This window comes from Microcaecilia unicolor, chromosome 2 (assembly GCF_901765095.1).
Source record: "Microcaecilia unicolor chromosome 2, aMicUni1.1, whole genome shotgun sequence".
Taxonomy (NCBI): Eukaryota; Metazoa; Chordata; class Amphibia; order Gymnophiona; family Siphonopidae; genus Microcaecilia; species Microcaecilia unicolor.
The window spans coordinates 501,295,879-501,320,718 of NC_044032.1; the positions used below are offsets into that span (position 1 = coordinate 501,295,879).

Genomic DNA, 24,840 nt, shown 5'->3' on the forward strand with positions numbered 1-24,840 from the left:
TTACTTTGTGCTTCGGCTTTACCAGTGTGAAGGTTTGTTTTCTTCTGTGCTGATAACTTCCTTACACTTTCTTCGGTTAAAGGAAAGTAAAGATTAGCATTTTTTGATAAATCTCTAGCTGTCCAAGGATTACGATTATGGAAAGATGTTGCTGGAATGTTCTTCATATTACAGTCATATTTCTCATTTAGGAAGAACATAAAAATTTATTTATTAAAAAAAAATTGTAGTTAATTAGTTTTCTCTTACTTGAGTTTTATAGATTCCCAGAAGTATGTTCTGGTTTTCTTGATATTTGGAACCCGCTTAGATCTGAAAGGTGGTAGCGAGATATAAGCCTAGATGCAATGTAATGTAATCATTTAGGGACCTTTTTACAAAGGCACAAAAGGGTTAACAGGTGTCCAATCAGCACTACTGCAGGGGTAGCATATGTGCCCAGTGGTAATTCTGAGTTTGGCGCATGCCGAATCCCGCGGTAGAAAATAAAGCGAATGCTACATACCTGTAGAAGGTATTCTCCGAGGACAGCAGGCTGATTGTTCTCACTGATGGGTGACGTCCTCGGCAGCCCCTCCAATCGGAATCTTCCTAGCAAAGTCCTTTGCTAGCTCTCGCGCGCCCACGCGCACCGCGCATGCGCGGCCGTCTTCCCGCCCGAAACCGGCTCGAGCCGGCCAGTCCAGTATGTAGCAAGACAATACACTTCAAGGGAAGACACAACTCCAAAGGGGAGGCGGGCGGGTTTGTGAGAACAATCAGCCTGCTGTCCTCGGAGAATACCTTCTACAGGTATGTAGCATTCGCTTTCTCCGAGGACAAGCAGGCTGCTTGTTCTCACTGATGGGGTATCCCTAGCCCCCAGGCTCACTCAAAACAACAACCATGGTCAATTGGACCTCGCAACGGCGAGGGCATAACTGAGATTGACCTAAAAAATTTACCAACTAACTGAGAGTGCAGCCTGGAACAGAACAAACAGGGCCCTCGGGGGGTGGAGTTGGATCCTAAAGCCCAAACAGGTTCTGAAGAACTGACTGCCCGAACCGACTGTCGCGTCGGGTATCCTGCTGCAGGCAGTAATGAGATGTGAATGTGTGGACAGATGACCACGTCGCAGCTTTGCAAATTTCTTCAATGGAGGCTGACTTCAAGTGGGCTACCGACGCAGCCATGGCTCTAACATTATGAGCCGTGACATGACCCTCAAGAGCCAGCCCCGCCTGGGCGTAAGTGAAGGAAATGCAATCTGCTAGCCAATTGGATATGGTGCGTTTCCCTACAGCCACTCCCCTCCTATTGGGATCAAAAGAAACAAACAATTGGGCGGACTGTCTGTGGGGCTGTGTCCGCTCCAGGTAGAAGGCCAATGCTCTCTTGCAGTCCAATGTGTGCAGCTGACGTTCAGCAGGGCAGGAATGAGGACGGGGAAAGAATGTTGGCAAGACAATTGACTGGTTCAGATGGAACTCCGACACAACCTTTGGCAAGAACTTAGGGTGAGTGCGGAGGACTACTCTGTTGTGATGAAATTTGGTGTAAGGGGCCTGGGCTACCAGGGCCTGAAGCTCACTGACTCTACGAGCTGAAGTAACTGCCACCAAGAAAATGACCTTCCAGGTCAAGTACTTCAGATGGCAGGAGTTCAGTGGCTCAAAAGGAGGTTTCATCAGCTGGGTGAGAACGACATTGAGATCCCATGACACTGTAGGAGGCTTGACAGGGGGCTTTGACAAAAGCAAACCTCTCATGAAGCGAACAACTAAAGGCTGTCCTGAGATCGGCTTACCTTCCACATGGTAATGGTAAGCACTGATTGCACTAAGGTGAACCCTTACAGAGTTGGTCTTGAGACCAGACTCAGACAAGTGCAGAAGGTATTCAAGCAGGGTCTGTGTAGGACAAGAGCGAGGAGCTAGGGCCTTGCTGTCACACCAGACGGCAAACCTCCTCCACAGAAAGAAGTAACTCCTCTTAGTGGAATCTTTCCTGGAAGCAAGCAAGACGCGGGAGACACCCTCTGACAGACCCAAAGAGGCAAAGTCTACGCCCTCAACATCCAGGCCGTGAGAGCCAGGGACCGGAGGCTGGGATGCAGAAGAGCCCCTTCGTTCTGCGTGATGAGGGTCGGAAAACACTCCAATCTCCACGGTTCTTCGGAGGATAACTCCAGAAGAAGAGGGAACCAGATCTGACGCGGCCAAAAAGGAGCAATCAGAATCATGGTGCCTCGGTCTTGTTTGAGTTTCAACAAAGTCTTCCCCACCAGAGGAATGGGAGGATAAGCATACAGCAGGCCTTCCCCCCAATCCAGGAGGAAGGCATCCGATGCCAGTCTGCCGTTGGCCTGAAGCCTGGAACAGAACTGAGGGACCTTGTGGTTCACTCGAGATGCGAAGAGATCCACCAAGGGGGTGCCCCACGCTTGGAAGATCTGGCACACCACTCGGGAGTTGAGCGACCACTCGTGAGGTTGCATAATCCTGCTCAACCTGTCGGCCAGACTGTTGTTTACGCCTGCCAGATATGTGGCTTGGAGCACCATGCCTTGACGGCGAGCCCAGAGCCACATGCTGACGGCTTCCTGACACAGGGGGCGAGATCCGGTGCCCCCCTGCTTGTTGACATAGTACATGGCAACCTGGTTGTCTGTCTGAATTTGGATAATTTGGTGGGACAGCCGATCTCTGAAAGCCTTCAGAGCGTTCCAGATCGCTCGCAACTCCAGGAGATTGATCTGTAGACTGCGTTCCTGGAGGGACCAGCTTCCTTGGGTGTGAAGCCCATCGACATGAGCTCCCCATCCCAGGAGAGACGCATCCGTTGTCAGCACTTTTTGTGGCTGAGGAATTTGGAAAGGACGTCCCAGAGTCAAATTGGACCAGATTGTCCACCAATAGAGGGATTCGAGAAAACTCGTGGACAGGTGGATCACGTCTTCTAGACCCCCAGCAGCCTGATACCACTGGGAGGCTAGGGTCCATTGAGCAGATCTCATGTGAAGACGGGCCATGGGAGTCACATGAACTGTGGAGGCCATGTGGCCCAGCAATCTCAACATCTGCCGAGCTGTGATCTGCTGGGACGCTCGCACCCGCGAGACGAGGGACAACAAGTTGTTGGCCCTCGCCTCTGGGAGATAGGCGCGAGCCGTCCGAGAATCCAGCAGAGCTCCTATGAATTCGAGTTTCTGCACTGGGAGAAGATGGGACTTTGGATAATTTATCACAAACCCCAGTAGCTCCAGGAGGCGAATAGTCATCTGCATGGACTGCAGGGCTCCTGCCTCGGATGTGTTCTTCACCAGCCAATCGTCGAGATATGGGAACACATGCACCCCCAGCCTGCGAAGTGCCGCTGCTACTACAGCTAGGCACTTTGTGAACACCCTGGGCGCAGAGGCGAGCCCAAAGGGTAGCACACAGTACTGGAAGTGGCGTGTGCCCAACTGAAATCGCAGATACTGTCTGTGAGCTGGCAGTATCGGGATGTGTGTGTAGGCATCCTTCAAGTCCAGAGAGCATAGCCAATCGTTTTGCTGAATCATGGGGAGAAGGGTGCCCAGGGAAAGCATCCTGAACTTTTCTTTTACGAGATATTTGTTCAGGGCCCTTAGGTCTAGGATGGGACGCATCCCCCCTGTTTTCTTTTCCACAAGGAAGTACCTGGAATAGAATCCCAGCCCTTCTTGCCCGGATGGCACGGGCTCGACCGCATTGGCGCTGAGAAGGGCGGAGAGTTCCTCTGCAAGTACCTGCTTGTGCTGGAAGCTGTAAGACTGAGCTCCCGGTGGACAATTTGGAGGTTTGGAGGCCAAATTGAGGGTGTATCCTTGCCGGACTATTTGCAGAACCCACTGATCGGAGGTTATGAGAGGCCACCTTTGGTGAAAAGCTTTCAACCTCCCTCCGACTGGCAGGTCGCCCGACACTGACACTTGGATGTCGGCTATGCTCTGCTGGAGCCAGTCAAAAGCTCGCCCCTTGCTTTTGCTGGGGAGCCGCGGGGCCTTGCTGAGGCGCACGCTGCTGACGAGAGCGAGCGCGCTGGGGCTTAGCCTGGGCCGCAGGCTGTCGGGAAGGAGGATTGTACCTACGCTTACCAGAAGTATAGGGAACAGTCTTCCTTCCCCCGAAAAAAACGTCTACCTGTAGAGGTAGAAGCTGAAGGCTGCCGGCGGGAGAACTTGTCGAATGCGGTTGTCCCGCTGGTGGAGAGACTCTACCACCTGCTCGACTTTTTCTCCAAAAATGTTGTCCGCACGGCAAGGCGAGTCCGCAATCCGCTGCTGGATTCTATTCTCCAGGTCGGCGGCACGCAGCCATGAGAGCCTGCGCATCACCACACCTTGAGCAGCGGCCCTGGACGCAACATCAAAAGTGTCATAAACTCCTCTGGCCAGGAATTTTCTGCACGCCTTCAGCTGCCTGACCACCTCCTGAAAAGGCTTGGCTTGCTCAGGGGGAAGAGCATCAACCAAGCCCGCCAACTGTCGCACATTATTCCGCATGTGTATGCTCGTGTAGAGCTGGTAAGACTGAATTTTGGCCACGAGCATAGAGGAATGGTAGGCCTTCCTCCCAAAGGAGTCTAAGGTTCTAGAGTCTTTGCCCGGGGGCGCCGAAGCATGCTCCCTAGAACTCTTAGCCTTCTTTAGGGCCAGATCCACAACTCCAGAGTCGTGAGGCAACTGAGTGCGCATCAGCTCTGGGTCCCCATGGATCCGGTACTGGGACTCGATCTTCTTGGGGATGTGGGGATTAGTTAAAGGCTTGGTCCAGTTCGCCAGCAATGTCTTTTTGAGGACATGGTGCAGGGGAACAGTGGACGCTTCCTTAGGTGGAGAAGGATAGTCCAGGAGCTCAAACATTTCAGCCCTGGGCTCGTCCTCCACAACCACCGGGAAGGGGATGGCCGTAGACATCTCCCGGACAAAGGAAGCAAAAGACAGACTCTCGGGAGGAGAAAGCTGTCTTTCAGGAGAGGGAGTGGGATCAGAAGGTAGACCCTCAGACTCCTCGTCAGAGAAATATCTGGGGTCTTCCTCTTCCTCCCACGAGGCCTCACCCTCGGTGTCAGACACAAGTTCACGGACCTGCGTCTGCAACCGTGCCCGGCTCGACTCCGCGGAGCCACGTCCACGATGGGGGCGTCGAGAGGTAGACTCCCTCGCCCGCATCGGCGAAGCTCCCTCCGCCGACGTAGTCGGGGAGCCCTCCTGGGAGGTGGCCGCAGTCGGCACCGCACGCGGGGTACCGACGTCGGGGACCTCACCCCGGGCGACGGGCCAGCCGGCGCCACGCTCGACGGTACCGGAGGCGCAAGCACCGCCGGTACCGGAGGGGTAGGGCGCAACAGCTCTCCCAGAATCTCTGGGAGAACGGCCCGGAGGCTCTCGTTCAGAGCGGCTGCAGAGAAAGGCATGGAGGTCGATGCAGGCGTCGACGTCAGAACCTGTTCCGGGCGTGGAGGCTGTTCCGGGCTGTCCAGAGTGGAGCGCATCGACACCTCCTGAACAGAGGGTGAGCGGTCCTCTCGGTGCCGATGCCTGCTGGGTGCCGACTCCCTCGGCGACCCAGAGCTCTCGGTGCCGACGCGGGGAGGGGACCGGTGTCGATGCTTCTTCGACTTCTTCCGAAGCATGTCACCGGAGCTCCCCGGCACCGACGAGGAGGACGTAGAATCCAGCCGTCGCTTCCTCGGGGCCGAGGCCGAAGGAGGTCGGTCTCGGGGGGGCTGTACCGCAGGAGCCCTCAGGGTAGGAGGAGACCCACCCGAGGGCTCACCGCCACCAGCAGGGGAATGGACAGCCCTCACCTGCACTTCACTCGATGCACCACCGTCCGACGACATCAGGAGACGAGGTCCCGGTACCACCGACGTCGATGCAGCTATCCGATGTCCCGGCGCCGATGCAGAGGGCCGATGCCTCGATGCACTCGATGCACTGGCAGCCAAGGAAGAAGGTCTGGACGCTGATGACGTTGATGCACACGATGACCCCGGTGCCGATGCCGACGAAAAGCCCGAGAACAAAACGTTCCACTGGGCCAATCTCGCTACTTGAGTCCGCCTTTGTAAAAGGGAACACAGACTACAGTTCTGGGGACGGTGCTCGGCCCCCAGACACTGAAGACACGAAGAGTGCCTATCAGTGAGCGAGATTACCCGGGCGCACTGGGTGCACTTCTTGAAGCCGCTGGAAGGCTTCGATGTCATGGGCGGAAAAATCACGCCGGCGAAGTCAAAATCCGAAATGACGAATTCGGAGCACCAAAACTTTAAGGGAGAAAAATCTCGACCGAGGCCGAAAAGAGGCCTACCCCGACAACGAAAGAAAACTTACCGGGGCAAAAACTGGAGATACGGGAAGGGGCAAACGAAACCCAAGGGGGTTTCCGGAGCACTTTCCGAATGAAAAGAAACTTTTCCTAAGCAAAAACACGTCGATTAAACACCGGACGCGCGAGGTCGACTCTCCGGGGCTCAACACGGCAAAAAACACAGCCGTACCGAGTGCGGACGAAAGAAGACTGGCTGGCTCGAGCCGGTTTCGGGCGGGAAGACGGCCGCGCATGCGCGGTGCGCGTGGGCGCGCGAGAGCTAGCAAAGGACTTTGCTAGGAAGATTCCGATTGGAGGGGCTGCCGAGGACGTCACCCATCAGTGAGAACAAGCAGCCTGCTTGTCCTCGGAGAATTTTCTATTTTCTACCACAGGAGGCGTTCCCAGCGGTAACTGGCAGCATGACCATGCTGGCAAGCGCTGCATGGTTACTGCGTGGGTAGTGGATGACCCTTACCGCTAGGACAATGGGTGACTGTAAATAGGGGCTCACTAGTTTTAATATTAGCGCACGCCCATTTCCCGGCCCATTAAAAAATAGCCTTTTTCCCAGCCGTGGTAAAAAATGGCCTAGTGCGTGCCTAAAAGATGCATCCACACCAGTGGCGTAGCTACGTGGGGCCACGGGGGCCTCGGCCCCAGTAGATTTGGCCCTGGACCCCCCTGCCAACGACCCTCTCGACCCCCCTCCCGCCACTGACCCTCCCCCGCCGCCGTCGCCTACCTTTGCTAGCGGGGAACCCCAACTCCCGCCAGCCGAGGTCCTCTTCTTCTGGCGCAAGGCTTCGTTCTGTTTCTGAGTCTGACGTCCTGCACGTTTCTGAGTCTGATGTCAGCTGATCTGCAAGGCTTCGTTCTGTTTCTGTGAGTCTGACGTCCTGCACGTAGAACTTGCAGGACGTCAGACTCAGAAACAGAACGAAGCCTTGCGCCGGAAGAAGAGGACCTCGGCTGGCGGGGGTTGGGGTCTCCCGCCAGCAAAAGTAGGCGATGGCGGCGGGGGGGGGGGGGGGAGGGTTGGCGGCAGGAGAAGGGTCGAGAGGGTCATCGGCAGGAGGGGTCAAAGTTGGTAGTGGTGGTGGAGGCGGCGGTCAGCAATGGTGGGGGGGGGGTCAGCAATGGCGGGGGGAGGGGCTAAAATGTGCCCCCTCACCTCGGGCTCTGGACCCCCCTCCTGACGAAGTCTAGCTACGCCCCAGATCCACACCACTGCAGGCCATTTTTTACCATGGCTTTGTAAAAGGACCCCTTAGTGTGTGCTAAATCTGTTAGCATGCCTTAGTAAAAGGACTCCTAAATCATGAACAATAGCAAGTTGTTTACCTTGAAACATAGGTTTTAAAACCAGAGGATTAGATTTGTAGGAAATTCACATGAGCACAGATTTTTTCACATTCAAAACCAACTCCTGATTGTGTAACCAATCACCTATAATGGTCAATTTCTGGTTAAAATCCTAAATGGCATCTTGCTGATTATCTTTCATAAAAACTATCAACTGAATATTGTCTGCAAAAAAAGATGAAAATATAAATTCAAACTCTCCAAGAACTTTGTCAAAAGAAAAAAATATATAGATTAAATAATAATGGAGCTGGAAGTGAATCTTGAGTAACACCTCTTACTAGCTCCTTTGGCAAAGAAACATCAAAATTCCAAGAAACCATTCACAAATGATTAGACAAATACGAAGAGAACCATTTCATTACAGTTGAACTTTCAATATATCAGGCAACTTAGAATGGGACACAATATCAAACGAAGCTAAAGATGAAGCTAAAGGCTAAAGATGTAAAATGAATGGAAGAAGTGCGAAGAAAAGCTACAAAAATGGTATGGGATTTGCCTTGCAAACCGTACGAGAAGAGACATTTGCTGACCTGAACATGTATACCTTGGAAGAAAGGAGAAACAGGGGTGACATGATACAGACGTTCAAATATTTGAACAGTGTTAATCTGCAAACAAACCTTTTTCGGAGACAGGAAGGCAGAAGAATTAGAGGACATGAATTGAGGTTGAAGGGGGGCAGACTTTGGAGTAATGTCAGGAAGTATTTTTTCACAAAGAGGGTGGTGGATATGTGGAATGCCCTCCCGCGGGAGGTGGTGGAGATGAAACAGTAATGGAATTCAAACGTGCGTGGGATAAACACAAAGGAATCCTGTTTAGAAGGAATGGATCCATGGAATCTTAGCGGAGATTAGGTGGCGATGCTGGTAATTGGGAAGTGAAATTGGTGCTGGGCAGACTTCTACTTTTAAGGGGTTTCGACGTTAGCTTCTCTTTTCCGAAATTGGTGATCACCATTACGGAACAATTGTAAGCCACATTGAACCTGCAAATAGGTGGGAAAATGTGGGATACAAATGCTACAAATAAATAAATAAATAAAATAAACTTTGTAGAAGAATAATGCTGGGCAAACTTCTACAGTCTGTGCCCTGAGAATGGCAAGGACAAATGAAACTTGGGTATAAAGTATCACATACCATGTAAAATGAGTTTATCTTGTTGGGCAGACTGGATGGACTGTACAGATCTGTCGTCATTTACTATGTTAGTATGAAGCACTCAAATCTAATTGAACCTAGAGGGCATCAAAGCCCTGATCAACTTTTACTAGTACATCATTTGCAATGGATGATAGAAGAATTTTGGTACTATGGCTGTGTCTATAGCCAGATTGGCATTCGAGCAATACTTGGTGTCTCTCAATGAATTCTGATTACTGATTCAACACAATCTTCTCCAAAAACAGGGATAAATTTGAAACAGGGTGAAAACTGGAATAGCCGCCCTCTGTCCTTTCTTCAAAACTGGAGTAATAACTGCTCTCTTCAAGTTGTCAGGGACAAATCCGTCACTTGGAGAAAGATTAATCAAATGAGTAATGAATGGCAAAAGGTCTTTGCTACACTGACTTAAAATGGAAAAAGGAATATTGACTAAAACAATGGATGAAGAATTAATGCCTTGAAGAAATGTACTGCTTGCTCAGACACCTCAGAAAATTTCTCCCATGTCTCTACACAGGAAGCTATGCCTTCACCAATTAATGAATAATAAACCTTATTTGAAACCTGCATTGAACTACTAACTGAAACAAAATCAATTATCTTTTCTTCAAAAATGTCTGAAAACCCCAAACTAGTTAAAGAATCATCAACCACATCAGAACAAGATTGCAGAGTGAGATCAGAAACTAATTTGAAAATTTTGTGGAGGTTATTTCCAACCTAATCCAGTTTCTTATTAATAAACTGTTTTTTACTCTTTAAACTTTTTGAGTGATAATACCTAGTAATTTCACAGCACTTATTTTTAGATTCAGTGGACAGATTTCTCCTTCAAACTCGCTCTTGCTGTTGTACCTGATGCTTCAAAAGGGATAATCCTTGATGATACCATTTTGCTGTTTGTCTATGAGACTCAGAAATCATTTGAAAATCTAATATTCCACTGGCTATATTACTCAGCATGTCAAACCAGAGATTTGCCCCTCTTTCTATACCCAAATAAGAAAATGGTGGTATTAAAAGGGTTACTATTTTACCTAAATCAGCATCTGCCAACTGCTTTTTCAAACTAGCTTTGACAGATTTCTTTCCTATAGAAACAGAAGATGGCTTGCTCAAAAATTTAAAATCACAATGAACAAAATAAGGATCAGACCACAAAACTGGATAATTAGCTACAAAAAACCATGTTCAGGTATAAAGAATGTGTCACAAAAAAGTAAATCAAAAATATTACCTTGCTGCTGATGAGTAGTAGTAGTAACCAGTTGAACAAACCCAAAACCATCACCTAGCTCTAACAATTGGTCATACTTTACTGAAAGTTCTGAAATAAATTCTAAGAAAGAAAAAATGCTGTCTGAAGAGGTATCAGGCGGATTATATACTAACAATACACAACACCCAAAGATACATTTTGATTGTACAAGAAGCATTGTATAGAAGAAAGTTTTTTAAATCAAAATAAAACAATGATTAAAATGAAAAATAAAAAGCAAACCACTCTCTTTCTTCGATTGCCTTGGTGAGTTAATACAAATGTACTCTTCAGGCCTTAACTGCTCAGGAGGGGCATAACTGCCCAGGAGAAATACTATTTCCTTCTGCTAATCATGTCTCAGTCATACAAATACAAAGAAATATTTATTTATTTGTTGCATTTGTACCCCACATTTCCCCACCTCTTTGCAGGCTTACATAGTACTGTGAGGTGTTAGCCACTTCCGGTGATGAAACAAATACAGAGTGATGTTGTTACAGAACATTAGAGAATCAAGAGAAGAAGAGTGATATATTGCTCATTGCAGGTTATGGCTTCGTTGTGTTGCTGAGTTCAGTTACTTAAGTTGGATCAGTAGTGTATGCCGGTTGGGCCTACTGCTGCTTTGTGAAAGTGACCCTAAGTTCTCTATGACATGGTCTCAGGAATCACGTGAAACATCCTGCACAATGCTGTGCATGCTGAAGGCACAAATACAAACTATAAATGCTGACTGCAATACAGTTGGAGTCGCCAGTTTGATGGTATTTATTGCTTATATTTTTCCATCTCTCTATCTTGCAATGTTTCCACAGTCTTTTTTTTCCTTTTTTCTAGATCCTGGATTGTGTCTATTTGTACTTTGGAACCCTGCGTATGCTACCTTAAGACATGAGGGGTAATTTTATAAGAGGTCATTTAGGTGAAAAGTCCAGAATGGAACGTATTTTATTAGGATAACACAGATGCCTATCTGCCTTTAAAATGTAGGAAATCAGAACCAGCCTCATGCACCAATTTACACCTGTTCCCACTACACAATTTTAAAAAAATCCTTTTTCTGCATGTAAAATAAGCTTTGCAATATAATGGGCTCAGATCAGAATCAGGATGTTTTACCACCATACAAAAAATGAGTATTCAGATTCTGGTGTTACTTCAGTTATAACAACACAATCACTACCGGGCAACTTGTGAAACACATTTCCCTGTACACAACACACTGGGCACCTAGACTTCAAACAGCAAAAACTGCACCTCTGAAAAAGTGGAACTGCAAATAGAGCAATGCGTTCTAGAACACCCACCTCCTATCAGGTGCAGATTTGAAAATTAACCAAGGTAGACTTCTATTAATCCCTACACAGAAACAACACTCCAGTAGAATACCTCACTTTGGCCACACATGCAGAACACATACAGAGAAACCAACAAATACAGAATAAGCAATAACAGACTGGAAATAACTGAATTGAAAACCCATGAAGCAAGACACTGCATCCGGTGCAACATAAGAGAAACAAAAACAGAAATGCATTTGCTCCTGTATCGTGCAAAATAATAAAAAAAAGAAGGTTATCAAAGATGCATGTTCCCAAAGCTGACATTGGGATGGAGAGAGCCCCAGTGCCAAAAGTAGACTAGTGGGAGAAGCTGAGTGTCAGCACAGAGGCAGCTTCAGGGCATCTAGAGGCTGATGCAAGAAACTAACGTGGGCAGCAGCATCCATTTACTGCAAAGTGTACGCAGGAACGATTCTGGAGTAGAAGTTAGCTCACACGGTGACCACAAGCATACAGCATATTTAAATCAATGGTAAGATTTTAGCTATTCCACCCTGATTCAGAGAAGTTTTGAAGGGAGCACAATGCCTGCACAACGCTGGCATGGGGCAGAAAAGGTAATAAATATCCTCCGATCACTGATCTTACTAAAAACATCACTGGTAGGCTAGCTTCCCCCCCTCCAACCCGACACCCTGCCCCCAATATAAAAAAAAATATCCTTAGTGTCTGGTAGCACCACTTTCTCCTTCCCCTGACTTCTCCCTCCCTCCCCCCACACTTAAAACACAATTCTCTAGTGTATAGTGGCATCCATCCCTCCTCTCTCTGCCCCATCCCCCAACTGTAAATAAATAAATAAATAAATCTGCCACCCGATATTCAGAGTAATTTAAAGCAGGCAGGAGAGGCTCTTACCTCAGCGTAGCCATATTTGAAAATGGCGGTGCCTAGGATGCACCGAGCAAGGTCTGTTTGCCAAATAAGAGAATTTTATTTGGTACTGTGAGTGGAGACTATCCCTACCTGAAATTCTGTGGACATAAGTCGAGTTGTCTCAACATTCTAAAATGAAACCTGTTTTTTTTCATCACCAACCCTTTCTGGGGCTCCAGAAAAGTAGTACATTCATTTATACCCCTAAGCCTTGCACCTTACCAAGATCAGTGTTTGAACGTTCTTATAACATAAGACTTCATCTTGTCCAGTACTGGGGAGGAGCTCATCCATAACATTTCTGTTTCATCAGGATTCAGCTTTAAAAAGTGCTTACCTATACAGAACTGGATCTCATCTAAACAATCCTCAAATTTCTTCAAGGTTTGAAACGTACCCTCTTGTCAAGCCATCAAACCTCGATTCACATCTACCCATTCCACTCCACTCAGTATTTTACAAACCTCTATCATATCTCCCCTCAGCCATCTCTTCTCTAAACTGAAGAGCCCTAGCTGCTTTAGCCTTTCCTCATAGGGAAGTCATCCCATCCCCTTTATCATTTTCATCGCCTTTCTCTGTACCTTTTCTACTTCATGCCAATAAATTACCTGGATTTGAGAGAGCGGGACAGAGACTACAATGAACATGAGAGCTTTTTAAATTCTGAAATAAATGACATCTGGGGATGTGAGCAGGATTTTCCAACCTTTTACTTTCTACACTTTTTACATTTACTTATGTTGATGTTTAGTATTGTACTCTGCTTTGCTGTTTGCTTGCAAAAGGCACTTAAAGAAATACTGTAATAAACAAAGACAAATAGGGCAGAGGGGATAGCTTGCCACTTTGGTTTAGTGACTGGTGGACAATAGATGGAAAATCATTCTATATACTACACAAATGTGGCAATTCTATACACTGACGCCTCATTTTAGGCGACACAAAGGGGCATGCTTACCGTAAATTCTATAACGGTTTAAGGCACGCCTAAGCCATCGTAGAAATGAGTGCAAAGCTACCCTGGCACGCCCACATATGACAGATCAATGGCTGGCATAAGTGGGTGTGCCTAAATGCACCATGAATGCACACAACTGATAGTATTCTAAAAGCTGTGCACGGTGCTGGTGACACACTCCTGCTCCGCCCACACAGACACCTCCTTGACAGTATCACCTTATGGAACTGCCTTTAAAGATTTTAAAGGTCTCAAATCTATGTGGGAAATTATTTCAAGTAAAGTTTGTGCCATCAGTCGAAGGGAAAATAAACAAACAAAATTGCAAAATGCCTATTTTGCTAGCTTGATTAATAAAATTAAACAGAATAGAGATACCTGTGCTGGCACTGGATGTCCCATTTCATCAAACACATTCACTGTTGAGAAGCTCACGGAAAGGATAACAAAGGTTGTGATGTTCCAGGCAAGAGGGTTGTATACAATCACATAGTGTTCTATATTACTAGAATCTTTAAAAAAAATGCAAAAAAATAAAAATAAAAAAAAGAGTTACAATGTTCAATTAAAGAGCCATAATTGACCACAACTGGGGTTTTTTTTTCGCCCTGTAGATTTCTTTCTGATGCTTCAGGCTTCAGATGTTTTAGAACCAGACTGTTGGGATACAGCACCATAAGCCTGTGTTCCAAACTATCCATGCCCCCCCCCCCCCATTTTACAATCTGCCACTTAGCCCAGCCATTACAGTGACAGTCACTAGCCAGAGGCTACCAGCTAGGATTCCCACCAGACCTCAGCAAATCTAAACCCTGAGCTTATTCACTTAGGGGTATTAAAATTCACACTAAGGCCCCAATATTAAGCACAGCTCATATTTGAACCAACTGGCACTCCATACACATAGAATGTGCCACAGTTCAAACAGCAGATGTTTCTCACACCAGACACAGAAGGGAACAGAAGGCAGAAGGATCAACAAGCAAAGGGGGTTCGAAGTGGCAGCTTGAGGAAGCAGCAGCAAGGAATGAAACTAGGAAGGGTAGGGGAGAAAGGGACTTGGGACGCTATGGGGGGGACTCAGCTTGGTTGAAAGAAGGAAAAGCAGGAAAGGAATAGGATTAAAGAATGGAGATTGGGAATTGGAGGTCATCCAGGTTTTGGGGGGCGAGAGAGCAAGTACTCTGGGATTAGGGATGACAGGGGACTTTAAGATAAAGTGGACAGAGGGGTATAGCCAGAATTTGGGGGGAAAAAGAAGAGTGGGGATGTGGACATTATGCAGGTATTTGGTCAAACAGTGAAGACTTGGCAATTAGGTATGTATGAAAAGGTGTGTGTACTGAATTAGGTGGGCTGAGCATGACAGCATGACCTCTGATGCAAGATGGTAAAAGAAAGGAGCTAAAGGGTGACAAAGGATGATCTAGAGGGCATGAGAGAGGGTGAGAAGCAGTTGAAAGAAATGGAGGCACTGTAGAGGGGTGAAAGAGGAAATGGACGGAATACTGAAAGGGTTGAGAGGGTGGAAACTAGGGAGGCTGGGGGGGATGGAGGCTGGGGAGGTGCTAAAAGAGGAATAGTAGATTGGGTAGAGGATAAGAGACAGAAGGGGACAGAGGACAGAGAAAAAATGGAAAAGAAATCCTTTAAAAGACATTGGCAGAAGATTGAGAATGCCCAGGAAAAAGTCAATTAAAAAATAAACTACGCAGACAACAAAAGCAGAAAAGAAAAAGAAAATGGTTAAATTTTACAAATTGGTATCCATTAGCTTCAGGAATATGAATTTCTTACATTTTTGCATTTTGCTCTATAAGAAGAGTTACTCACCTGTAGTAAGTGTTCTCCAAGGAGAGCAGTTTTTACAATGGCTGAGAAAATTCAACTCCAAGGGAAAGAGAGCGGGGCAGTAAGAATATTCATCCTGCTGAAGGACTATCTGACCAAACTGGCTGTCAAATTTGGAATCTTGCTCTAGACAGTAATGAGGGGTGAATGTATGGACTAAAGACAGCATTACAGTTCTGCAAATCTCTACCATTGAGGCTGACCTCAAGTGGGCTATTGACACAGCAATGGCTCTAATGTTGTGAGCTGTAACATGAACACCAGAGTTACCCCAGTTTGAGCATAAATAAAGGAGAAGCAGTCTGCGGGCCAGTTGGACTGTTGGCAGTCCAAATCCTGTTGTAGTCAAAAGAAACAAAAAGCTAGGTGGACATTCTATGGGCTGTAGTCCAGTCCATATGGAAGGCCAAGCTCTCCTGCAGTCCTGTTGGCTGATCCTCCTGAACCACAGAGACAGAGCCTCCATTCATTAGACTGGGAGGAAAGCCCTGTCTCAAATCATATCTAGCAGGGCTCCTATGAATTCCATTTGCTAGGATGGGCTGAGATGGAACTTGAGGTAGTTGATCTCAAACCCTAGTAGCTCCAGCACCTGAATGGTTCTGTGAATTGATTCTATTGTCCCTTCCTGTGCTGTGTTCTTGCCCAGCCAATTGTCCAGATTTAGAAACACATGCATGTGTAGCAACATCTTGTAAAGACCTGGGGTGCTGACCTGAGGCTAAATGGAAGTACACAGTGCTGGTAGTAGAATCTTAGAATCTCAGATACTTCGTGTAACTGGAATGTGGGTATAGGTGTCCTTCAAGTCCAGAGAACATAGCCAGTCTTGATACTGAATCTTTATGAGTAGGGTGTCTAGGGAAACAATCCTGAACTTTTGTTTTGCCAGATATTTGTTGAAGGCCTTTAAGCCTAGGATGAGTCATAAGCCCCCCCCCCTCCCCCCCTGCATCTTCTCAGTGACCGGAAAATCTTGGAATAAAATCCCTTCCTTTTTTCCCCGGTGGAACAGATTCAACTGTATAGGCCTGTTCAAGGGAAGAGAGTTCCTTTGTAAGCAATTTCTGGTGCTAAGAGCTTAACTTTAACACTTTTGTTGGGCAATTTGGAGGTGTGTATCCAACTGCAGGTGTAGGTAGTCTGGATTATTTTGAGAACCCACCGGGCTTGAGGTTACAAGAGGTCACCTTGCTTGGAAAAAATTCATCTTCCTTCCCACCAGGCATATTTTCAAAGCACTTAGACTTCCAAAGTTCCATAGGTTTCTCTCAGGCTCATTTTCAAAAGAGAAAAATATCCAGAAAGATAAGTCTGCATTTGGACATATTTCTCACAAACGTCCAAATCAGTATTTTTGAAACCTCCTTTTAGACGTTTTTCTCTGAAGTCCGCAGAAGTGTGTCTAAATCTCAAGGGGGCGTGCCAGAGGCATGTTCAAGGCGGGACTTGGGCGTTCCTAAGACTTAAACGCTTTTCAGCCATAATGGAACAAAACAAAAAAGTCCAGGACTAAAACTTAGAAATTTTGAGCTAGACCTGTTTTTATTACGAATAAGGCACAAAACGTTGCTCCAAATGACCACTGGAGGGAATCAGGGATGACCTCCCCTTACTCCCCCAGTGGTCACTAACCCCCTTCCACCCCCAAAAATTGTGATTAACAACATTACTTGCCAGCCTTTATGCCAGCTTCAGATGTTACACTCAGGTCCATTACAACAGCATGCAGGTCCCTGGAGTAGTCTAGTTTTGGGTGCAGTGCACTGCAGACAGGTGGACCCAGGACCCTACCTCCCCCTACCTGTTACACTTGTGGAGGAAACTGTGAGCCCTCCAAAACTCACCAGAAACCCACTGTACCCACATATAGGTGCCCCCTTCACCCGTAAGGGCTATGGTAGTGGTGTACAGTTGGGGGTAGCGGGTTTTGGGTGGGATTTTGGGGGCTCAGCACACAAGGTAAGGGAGCAATGGTCAGATGTGTACCTGGGAACAGTTTATGAAGTCCACTGCAGTGCCCCCTAAGGTGCTCTATTGCTGTCCTGGGATGTCAGGGGGTCCAGTCTACTAAAAATGCTGGCTCCTCCTACATCCCAATGGCTTGAGTTTGTGCATTTTGCACTTGGACGTTTTTGTGGGGGGGTTTTCGAAAATGCCCCCCCCCCCCCCCCCAAAAAAAAAAAAAAAGTCCAAATCACAAAACATCCAAAAAACAAAACGTCCATAGTATTTTCGCAAATAAAAGATAGACGTTTTTCCTTTTTGAAAATTACCTTTCCTGTTCAGAATTTGGATGTTTTGTGTAAAACGTCCAAATTCAGATTTAGACGTCATATTGAAAATGCCCCTCCACATAACTTTGTAAGTCTAAGTGCTTTGAAAATGAGCCCCATAGTTTGCCAGCCAGGTTGAGATTGTACGTTTGGCGATGGCTATCCATAATCTGTTAGAGTTGAAGGATACAAAAAGCTGGGACGATTTCCAATGAGGTTTTGTACATTCTAGATAGTATGTTAGAGCATGCTTGTAGTCTAAGGTATACAGTACAGCTTCTCCGGGATTACAGTGTGGCTTAAGGAGGAAGACAGGTAGTTCAATGGATTGATTGAGATGGAACTTTGATACCACTTTAGGAAGGAATTTGGGTGGGTTTGGAGTACAACCCTGTCGTGGTAGAACCTGGTATAAGGAGGGTCTGCCGCCAGTGTCTGAAATTTGCTGACTCTTCTGGCAGAAGTGAGAGCTATTAAGAACACTATCTTATATATGAGGAATTTTAGAGAACAGGAATGAAGTGGTTCAAATGGCGGTTTCATGACAGCAGTCAGAATGACATTTAGATCCCATGCCACCAGAGGTGGTTTAATAGGAGGTTTGGTAAGAAACAAATCTTTCATGAATCTAACTAGTAAGGGTTTAAAAAAGGTTTGGACAAATTCCTGGAGGAAAAGTCCATAGTCCGCTATTGAGACAGACATGGAAAGCAACTGCTTGCCCTGGGATTTGTAGTATGGAGTGTTGCCATGATTTGGGTTTCTGCCAGGTACTTGTGACCTGACTTGGCCACAGTTTGGAAAACATGATACTGAGCTAGATGGACCATTGGTCTGACCCAGTATGGCTACTCTTATGTTCTCATGTTAACTAGAGAACAGTGTTCCTGCACCAACTTTGGATAGCCAAATCCAGACTAAAGATGATGCATATTAAGCTTAGTTTAAGCCTGTTTATGTTTGTGTGTATTGTTCTAGTTTCATCATCATATGGTTGGCTGACCTAAGATGGTGAGAGTTGAGCATTGTTTTGAGCATGTTGATGCACCATCTGCCTCCAGTTCCAGTACATCTCCTGTCTCCAGCTCCGATGCACATCTATCTTCAGTTCCAGCACATCCTCTGCCTTCAACTTCAGTGCGCCATCTGTCTCCAGTTCTTGTACACCTTCTGTCGCAAGCTCCCTGTACACATTCAGCCTCCAAGCTTCAGCACATCTTCTAGTCCATAGTTCCAGGCCACCATAGCTGGGGCGTGACTCACCTGCCGCCAGTCGGGGCCTGCTTGACCTCCAGGTTGGGTAGGCAGTGCAAATCTGACTGCGGCCCAAGGGCTCACCAATCCTGTGGCGTGACAGGACTCTACCTTATTAAAGGTAGAATAAACATAAATTTTAAGCTTAACTTTTATGACATTACCCCCTAAATGTAAGACAATCAAGGGTTTTTTCAATATCACTTCAAGCAGAAAAAATAATTGGTTAAACATCACATATTTCTTTAATACCACTTAGCGGAACATTTTTTAATCTAATTCTATTTGGAATATTTATGATTCTTATATTTTGATAATTTAAGAATGAAATGATCAAACATACCGGGTCTTCCAAAATCTTTAGTGGAAGTGTAAGAAGAGAGCTCTCCTTTCTTCTTAGTACTGAAGGTGTCTAAAATTATAGATGCCATCAGTTTCTTCACCACATACATCCCTTGCATTAGGTTAGTCATGTACATATCCTGCACCTTGGGGGATTCAGTACCTGTTATCCCATCATGGTGTTGAACCTTCACAAACAATACCAGATAAATATAATTATTAGAGGAGGAGGGAGCAACAGTCTAAGCCTTGCAGCCTGAGTGAAACTGTACCATGATGCTAAGGGACACCTCAATTGACATGGCACATGAATGTCATGAATCAAATGGACAGGCCCTATTAAGAAAGTTTCTTGAAATGTCTCATAGTCCAGCTAGAGTTAAGTGTAGTGTGTGCCATGCTTACCTCCCAGCACTGACACCACTGCCTCCGATTTTTTTTTTCAAAATCAAACTTCAATCAGTCCAGCAGCAGGCAGCTAATACCAGCGGGTGGTCCTTGGCTTTTGCTCAATGGCACCTGTGCTCCTCCCTCCATGCATTACCATTCCAGTATTCTTAGAAATCTAATGCAATCATTTCAGTACTGTCTAGGGTTTAAGATTATGACCACCACTCAGTGAAGGTTGTCCCAATATTTTCTTGGAAGTTCAATGCAATCATATCGCTGCAGTTTAGATCTATAACACTTTCTAACTGCTACAGTGCATCTCTGATATAGGAAAGAGATGGGCACCGTTTGTAATAGCTTCAAGTCAAGCTTCTCTATACAAATGTTCAATATTAACAATTAGCAGTCAATGTTTCACTAGCATGGGAGCTCACTAGTACACTCCAGTAATATAATATTCAGATAGATCTACTCTCAAATTTTAATAGCTTGCTCAAAAAGCAACGCAGAACAAATACAACTCTGAATCTGTTTCCAACTTTCAGGTTTTTTTCCTCCTGTACTAAAACAGAAAAGTTTTTGGGCAGATTTTGCACTCTGTGTCGGCTGCAGTTTAGCACAGAAGAAAAATGGTACACAACAAGCTGGTCATAGTGAGTCGAGCAACATCGAATTTACATATAGAGCAGATTATTATACAGATAACTGACTTGAATATTGCCACTTTTCTTAAAGGTATGCAGAATGTGTATGATCACCCTGGTACTAACTGGATAATGCTGAAGCAGTCTTTAAACATTTTTAGCAAGACTATTTGTATGAAGGGCAATTCCATAGCAAGTCACTTATATTACATTTATGTCCCAACTGAACCCCTAAATGTAAAGTGTGATAAACACAGGACCTGTCCTACCCTAAAGAGGCCACCCGAGGGTGCTCCTGTAGTGAAATCCCTGTGAAATGCCAGGAACTGGCCACTAGAGGGAGCTCCAAGGGGGACACCAGTGAAATACTGGGAAGGAGTCACTAGAGGGAGCTCCAGCAAAGGCCAGGCATATAGAGGTCAGGGAGGACCCATAGAAGGAGATTTCCCCTTTAAGAGAAAAGGCACCCAGGAGAAGGTTCTAGACTCTTCCAGAGCCAGGGGGAGGGACCTAAAGAGGTGGGGAGGATTATTAGCCACCCTATAAAGAGCACCCTCCAAGGAGAGAAAAGAAGAGAGGAAATGGGGGCCTGAACGCCTGGAGCCTGAAATTTTGTCACAAGCACAAAGTCCTGTCATTCAGAGCTCCACTGGGCTATGAGTGCTGGACTACAAAACAGAGCATTCTGGGACCATGAGACAGGAAGTGTATGCACAAGGCTGAGGGAGTAGGGGCTGTGACCAAGCATTTAAAAAAGGGTTTCAAGAAAGTGAAACATGCAGCTGACATATGAGAAAGCCAGGGAAGTGTAGGGTGCGAAAAGTCCTTAGGAAACTGGTGAGAAGGTAAAATTATGTATAATCATACCTGATAATTTTCTTTCCATTAATCATAGCTGATCAATCCATAGACTGGTGGGTTGTGTCCATCTACCAGCAGGTGGAGATAGAGAGCAAACTTTTGCCTCCCTATATGTGGTCATGTGCTGCCGGAAACTCCTCAGTATGTCGATATCAAAGCTCCATCCGCAGGACTCAGCACTTAGAGAATTACACCCACGAAGGGACACTCTGCCCAGCTCACCACCGCCGAAACGGGGGAGGGGAATTAACCCAGCTCATCCCCACACAAGTGGGGGAGGGGAATCCGTCCAGCTCATCCCCGCGGAGCGGGGGAGGGACACCACACCCGCCGATGCGGGGGGATCTGGCTTATCCTGCAACCGCAACCGCGGGAGGAGCTGACTGACCCTAACACCGCCGAAGCGGGAGGGTACAAAGCTGCCCTACAGCCGCACGAAGCGGGAGGGAGTGCCGGCAGAATTTTAAGTCTCAATCCAGCCCCGTAAAACGGAGGGGAGAGGAATGCAGCAGCTCACTGTAACACAAACTCGTCTTAACTCTTGAAGAATCCAAGTGAAAAAACTTGAACACGAAGTCTTTCTGAAGTAACTGAAGACTAAACTTGAACCTGAAATGCAACCAGAATAAAAACAGTACAGATATCTGGGAGGGGCTATGGATTGATCAGCTATGATTAATGGAAAGAAAATTATCAGGTATGATTATACATAATTTTACCTTCCATATCATCAAGCTGATCAATCCATAGACTGGTGGGATGTACCGAAGCAGTACTCACCCAGGGCGGGACATTGAAATCCCTGACCTCAACACTGAAGCTCCAAACCGGGCCTCCGCCCGTGCAGCCACAGTCAAACGGTAATGCTTGGAGAATGTATGAGCCGAAGCCCAAGTTGCCGCCTTGCATATCTCTTCCAAGGAGACGGATCCGGCCTCTGCCATCGAGGCCGCCTGAGCTCTCGTGGAGTGAGCCTTCAGCTGGATAGGCGGCACCTTCCCCGCGGCCACATAAGCCGCTGCAATGGCTTCCTTGACCCATCTTGCCACTGTAGGCTTAGCAGCCTGCAGACCCTTACGAGGACCTGCAAACAGGACAAACAGATGATCCGATTTCCGGAAATCATTGGTCACTTCCAAGTATCTGATGATGACTCGTCTCACATCCAGATATTTAAGAGCAGAGTACTCCTCTGGGTAGTCCTCCCTACGAAAGGAAGGGAGACAGAGCTGCTGATTCACATGGAAGCGAGAAACAATCTTGGGCAGGAAGGAAGGCACTGTGCGAATAGTCACTCCTGCCTCAGTGAACTGCAGAAAAGGCTCTCGACATGAGAGCGCCTGGAGCTCGGAAACTCTTCTGGCCGAAGTGATAGCCACCAAAAAGACTGCTTTCAACGTCAGGTCTTTCAGAGATGCCCTCGACAAGGGTTCAAAAGGCGGCTTCTGCAATGCTCTTAGTACCAGATTGAGATTCCACGCAGGCACCACTGAGTGTAGAGGAGGGCGAAGGTGATTAACTCCCTTGAGAAAGCGCACCACATCTGGCTGCGAAGCCAGGGAAGCACCCTTCAGGCGGCCCCTGAAGCAAGCCAGAGCCGCTACCTGGACTTTAAGGGAACTGAGCGACAGGCCTTTCTCCAGACCTTCTTGCAGGAACGCCAACACTGAAGAGATTGGAGCAGTGAAGGGAGAAAGTGAGCCTGCTTCACACCACGCTGCAAAGATACGCCAAACCCTGGCGTAAGCAGTAGAAGTAGAGCGCTTCCTCGCTCTCAGCATAGTGGCGATGACCTTGTCTGAGAAGCCCTTCTTTCTCAGACGCTACCGCTCAATAGCCAGGCCGTAAGCCCAAAGGGGGAGGGATCCTCCATCACCACGGGACCCTGATGTAACAGGCCCTGCTCCACTGGCAGCCGCAGAGGATCGTCGACTGAGAGCCTGATCAAGTCCGCATACCAGGGACGCCTGGGCCAATCCGGACCCACCAGGATGACCCTGCCGGGATGCTTTGCCACCCGGTCTAGCACCCTGCCCAACATGGGCCAGGGCGGGAACACATAGAGAAGCTCTTGTGTCGGCCACTGTTGGAGAAGAGCATCTACTCCCAGGGATCGAGGGTCCCGTCCTCTGCTGAAAAAGCGCGGCACTTGGCAATTGGCCGATGACGCCATCAGATCTAGGCTCGGCTGGCCCCAGCGCTTCATGATGTCCAAGAACGCCTGAGCAGATAGCTGCCACTCTCCGGGCTCCAAGGTATGGCGACTGAGAAAGTCCGCCTTGACATTCATGACTCCGGCAATGTGGGCCGCTGAAAGCTGCTCCAGGTTCGCTTCCGCCCACTGGCAAAGATTCATAGCCTCCTTGGCTAGAGGGGCGCTCTTGGTACCTCCCTGGCGGTTGACATAGGCCACAGCCGTGGCATTGTCCGACAGGACCCGTACAGGCTTCAACACCAGTACCGGGATGAACTCCAAAAGCGCCAACCGAATGGCTCTGAGTTCCAGGAGGTTGATAGACCACTTTGCCTCTGCAGGAGACCATAGCCCCTGCGCTGTCCTTCCCAAGCAGTGGGCTCCCCAGCCCGACAACGAGGCGTCCGTCGTGACGACAATCCACTCTGGGGTCACCAGAGGCATTCCCGCAGACAACTTGACTGTCTGCATCCACCAGCTCAGCGCCTTGCGCACTGCTGGGTCCAAGGGAAGGCGCACAGCATAATCCTCCGACATCGGAGTCCAGCGCTGCAGCAAAGAGTGTTGAAGTGGTCTCATATGAGCCCTGGCCCAGGGCACAACTTCCATCGTGGCCGTCATAGAGCCCAACAGCTGCACATAGTCCCAAGCCCGAAGGGGAGAGGCTACTAGGAACTGGTCCACCTGAGCCTGAAGTTTGACAATCCGATTGTCTGGCAGGAACACTCTGCCCACTTGGGTGTCGAATCGAACTCCCAGGTACTCCAGGGACTGAGTCTGGCGCAGCTGGCTCTTCTCCCAGTTGATGATCCATCCCAGGGAGCTCAAAAGAGCAACTACCCGGTCCACAGCTTTGCCGCACTCTGCATAAGAGGGGGCTCGGATCAACCAGTCGTCCAGATAAGGATGGACTTCTACTCCTTCCTTTCGTAGGAAGGCCGCGATGACCACCATTACTTTGGAAAAGGTCCGCGGAGCAGTAGCCAACCCGAAAGGGAGGGCTCTGAACTGGAAGTGTCGTCCCAGGACTGCAAAACGCAGAAAGCGTTGATGAGGAGGCCAGATGGGAATATGTAGGTACGCTTCCTTGATGTCCAAGGATGCCAGGAACTCTCCTGCCTTCACTGCCGCTATAACAGAGCGGAGAGTCTCCATGCGAAAGTGCCGCACTTTCAAGGCCCGATTGACCCCTTTGAGGTCGAGGATAGGCCGGACAGAACCTCCTTTCTTTGGTACCACAAAGTAAATGGAGTAACGTCCCTTGCCAAGCTGACTTTCTGGCACCGGAACGACCGCGCCCAGGCGGATCAGATTGTCCAAGGTCTGCTGCACTGCCACAGCTTTGACCGGAGACTTGCAGGGAGAGAGTACAAACCCGTCTTTTAAGGGTCGGCAGAACTCTAGTTTGTAGCCGTCTCTGATGACTTCCAGCACCCACGCGTCTGAAGTTATTGTGGTCCACTCGCCCAGAAACGAGGACAGCCGTCCTCCAATCTGCACTGGGGCGTGGACCAAGACCCCGTCATTGGGTACGAGACCCTGGGGGAGGACCGGAGGGAGCACCTCCGGGACGGCGGTCTCTGCGAAAGGAATGCTGCTTGGGGGAGAAATTCCTCTTAAAGGAAGAGGGGGCAGAAAAACCCGACCTGCCCGGGCGGTACCGACGGGCTTCCTGAAGCCGTCCTCTGGAGGTACCGGGACGAGCACTAGCCCGAGCCCTGACC

General features: G+C 47.9%; 1 protein-coding gene across 1 annotated transcript in view; it reads right to left on the reverse strand.

Annotated features, from left to right (window-relative positions):
* Positions 1-24,840, reverse strand: part of MAN2B2 (mannosidase alpha class 2B member 2) — a 171,375-nt gene that overhangs the window by 61,763 nt on the left and 84,772 nt on the right. Inside the window, exons 10-11 of the mRNA XM_030191167.1 lie at positions 19,029-19,215; positions 13,683-13,816 (exon numbers count right to left, since the gene is read on the reverse strand). Coding sequence (XP_030047027.1) covers positions 13,683-13,816; positions 19,029-19,215 — 321 coding nt within the window. The remainder of the gene's footprint in view (positions 1-13,682; positions 13,817-19,028; positions 19,216-24,840) is intronic.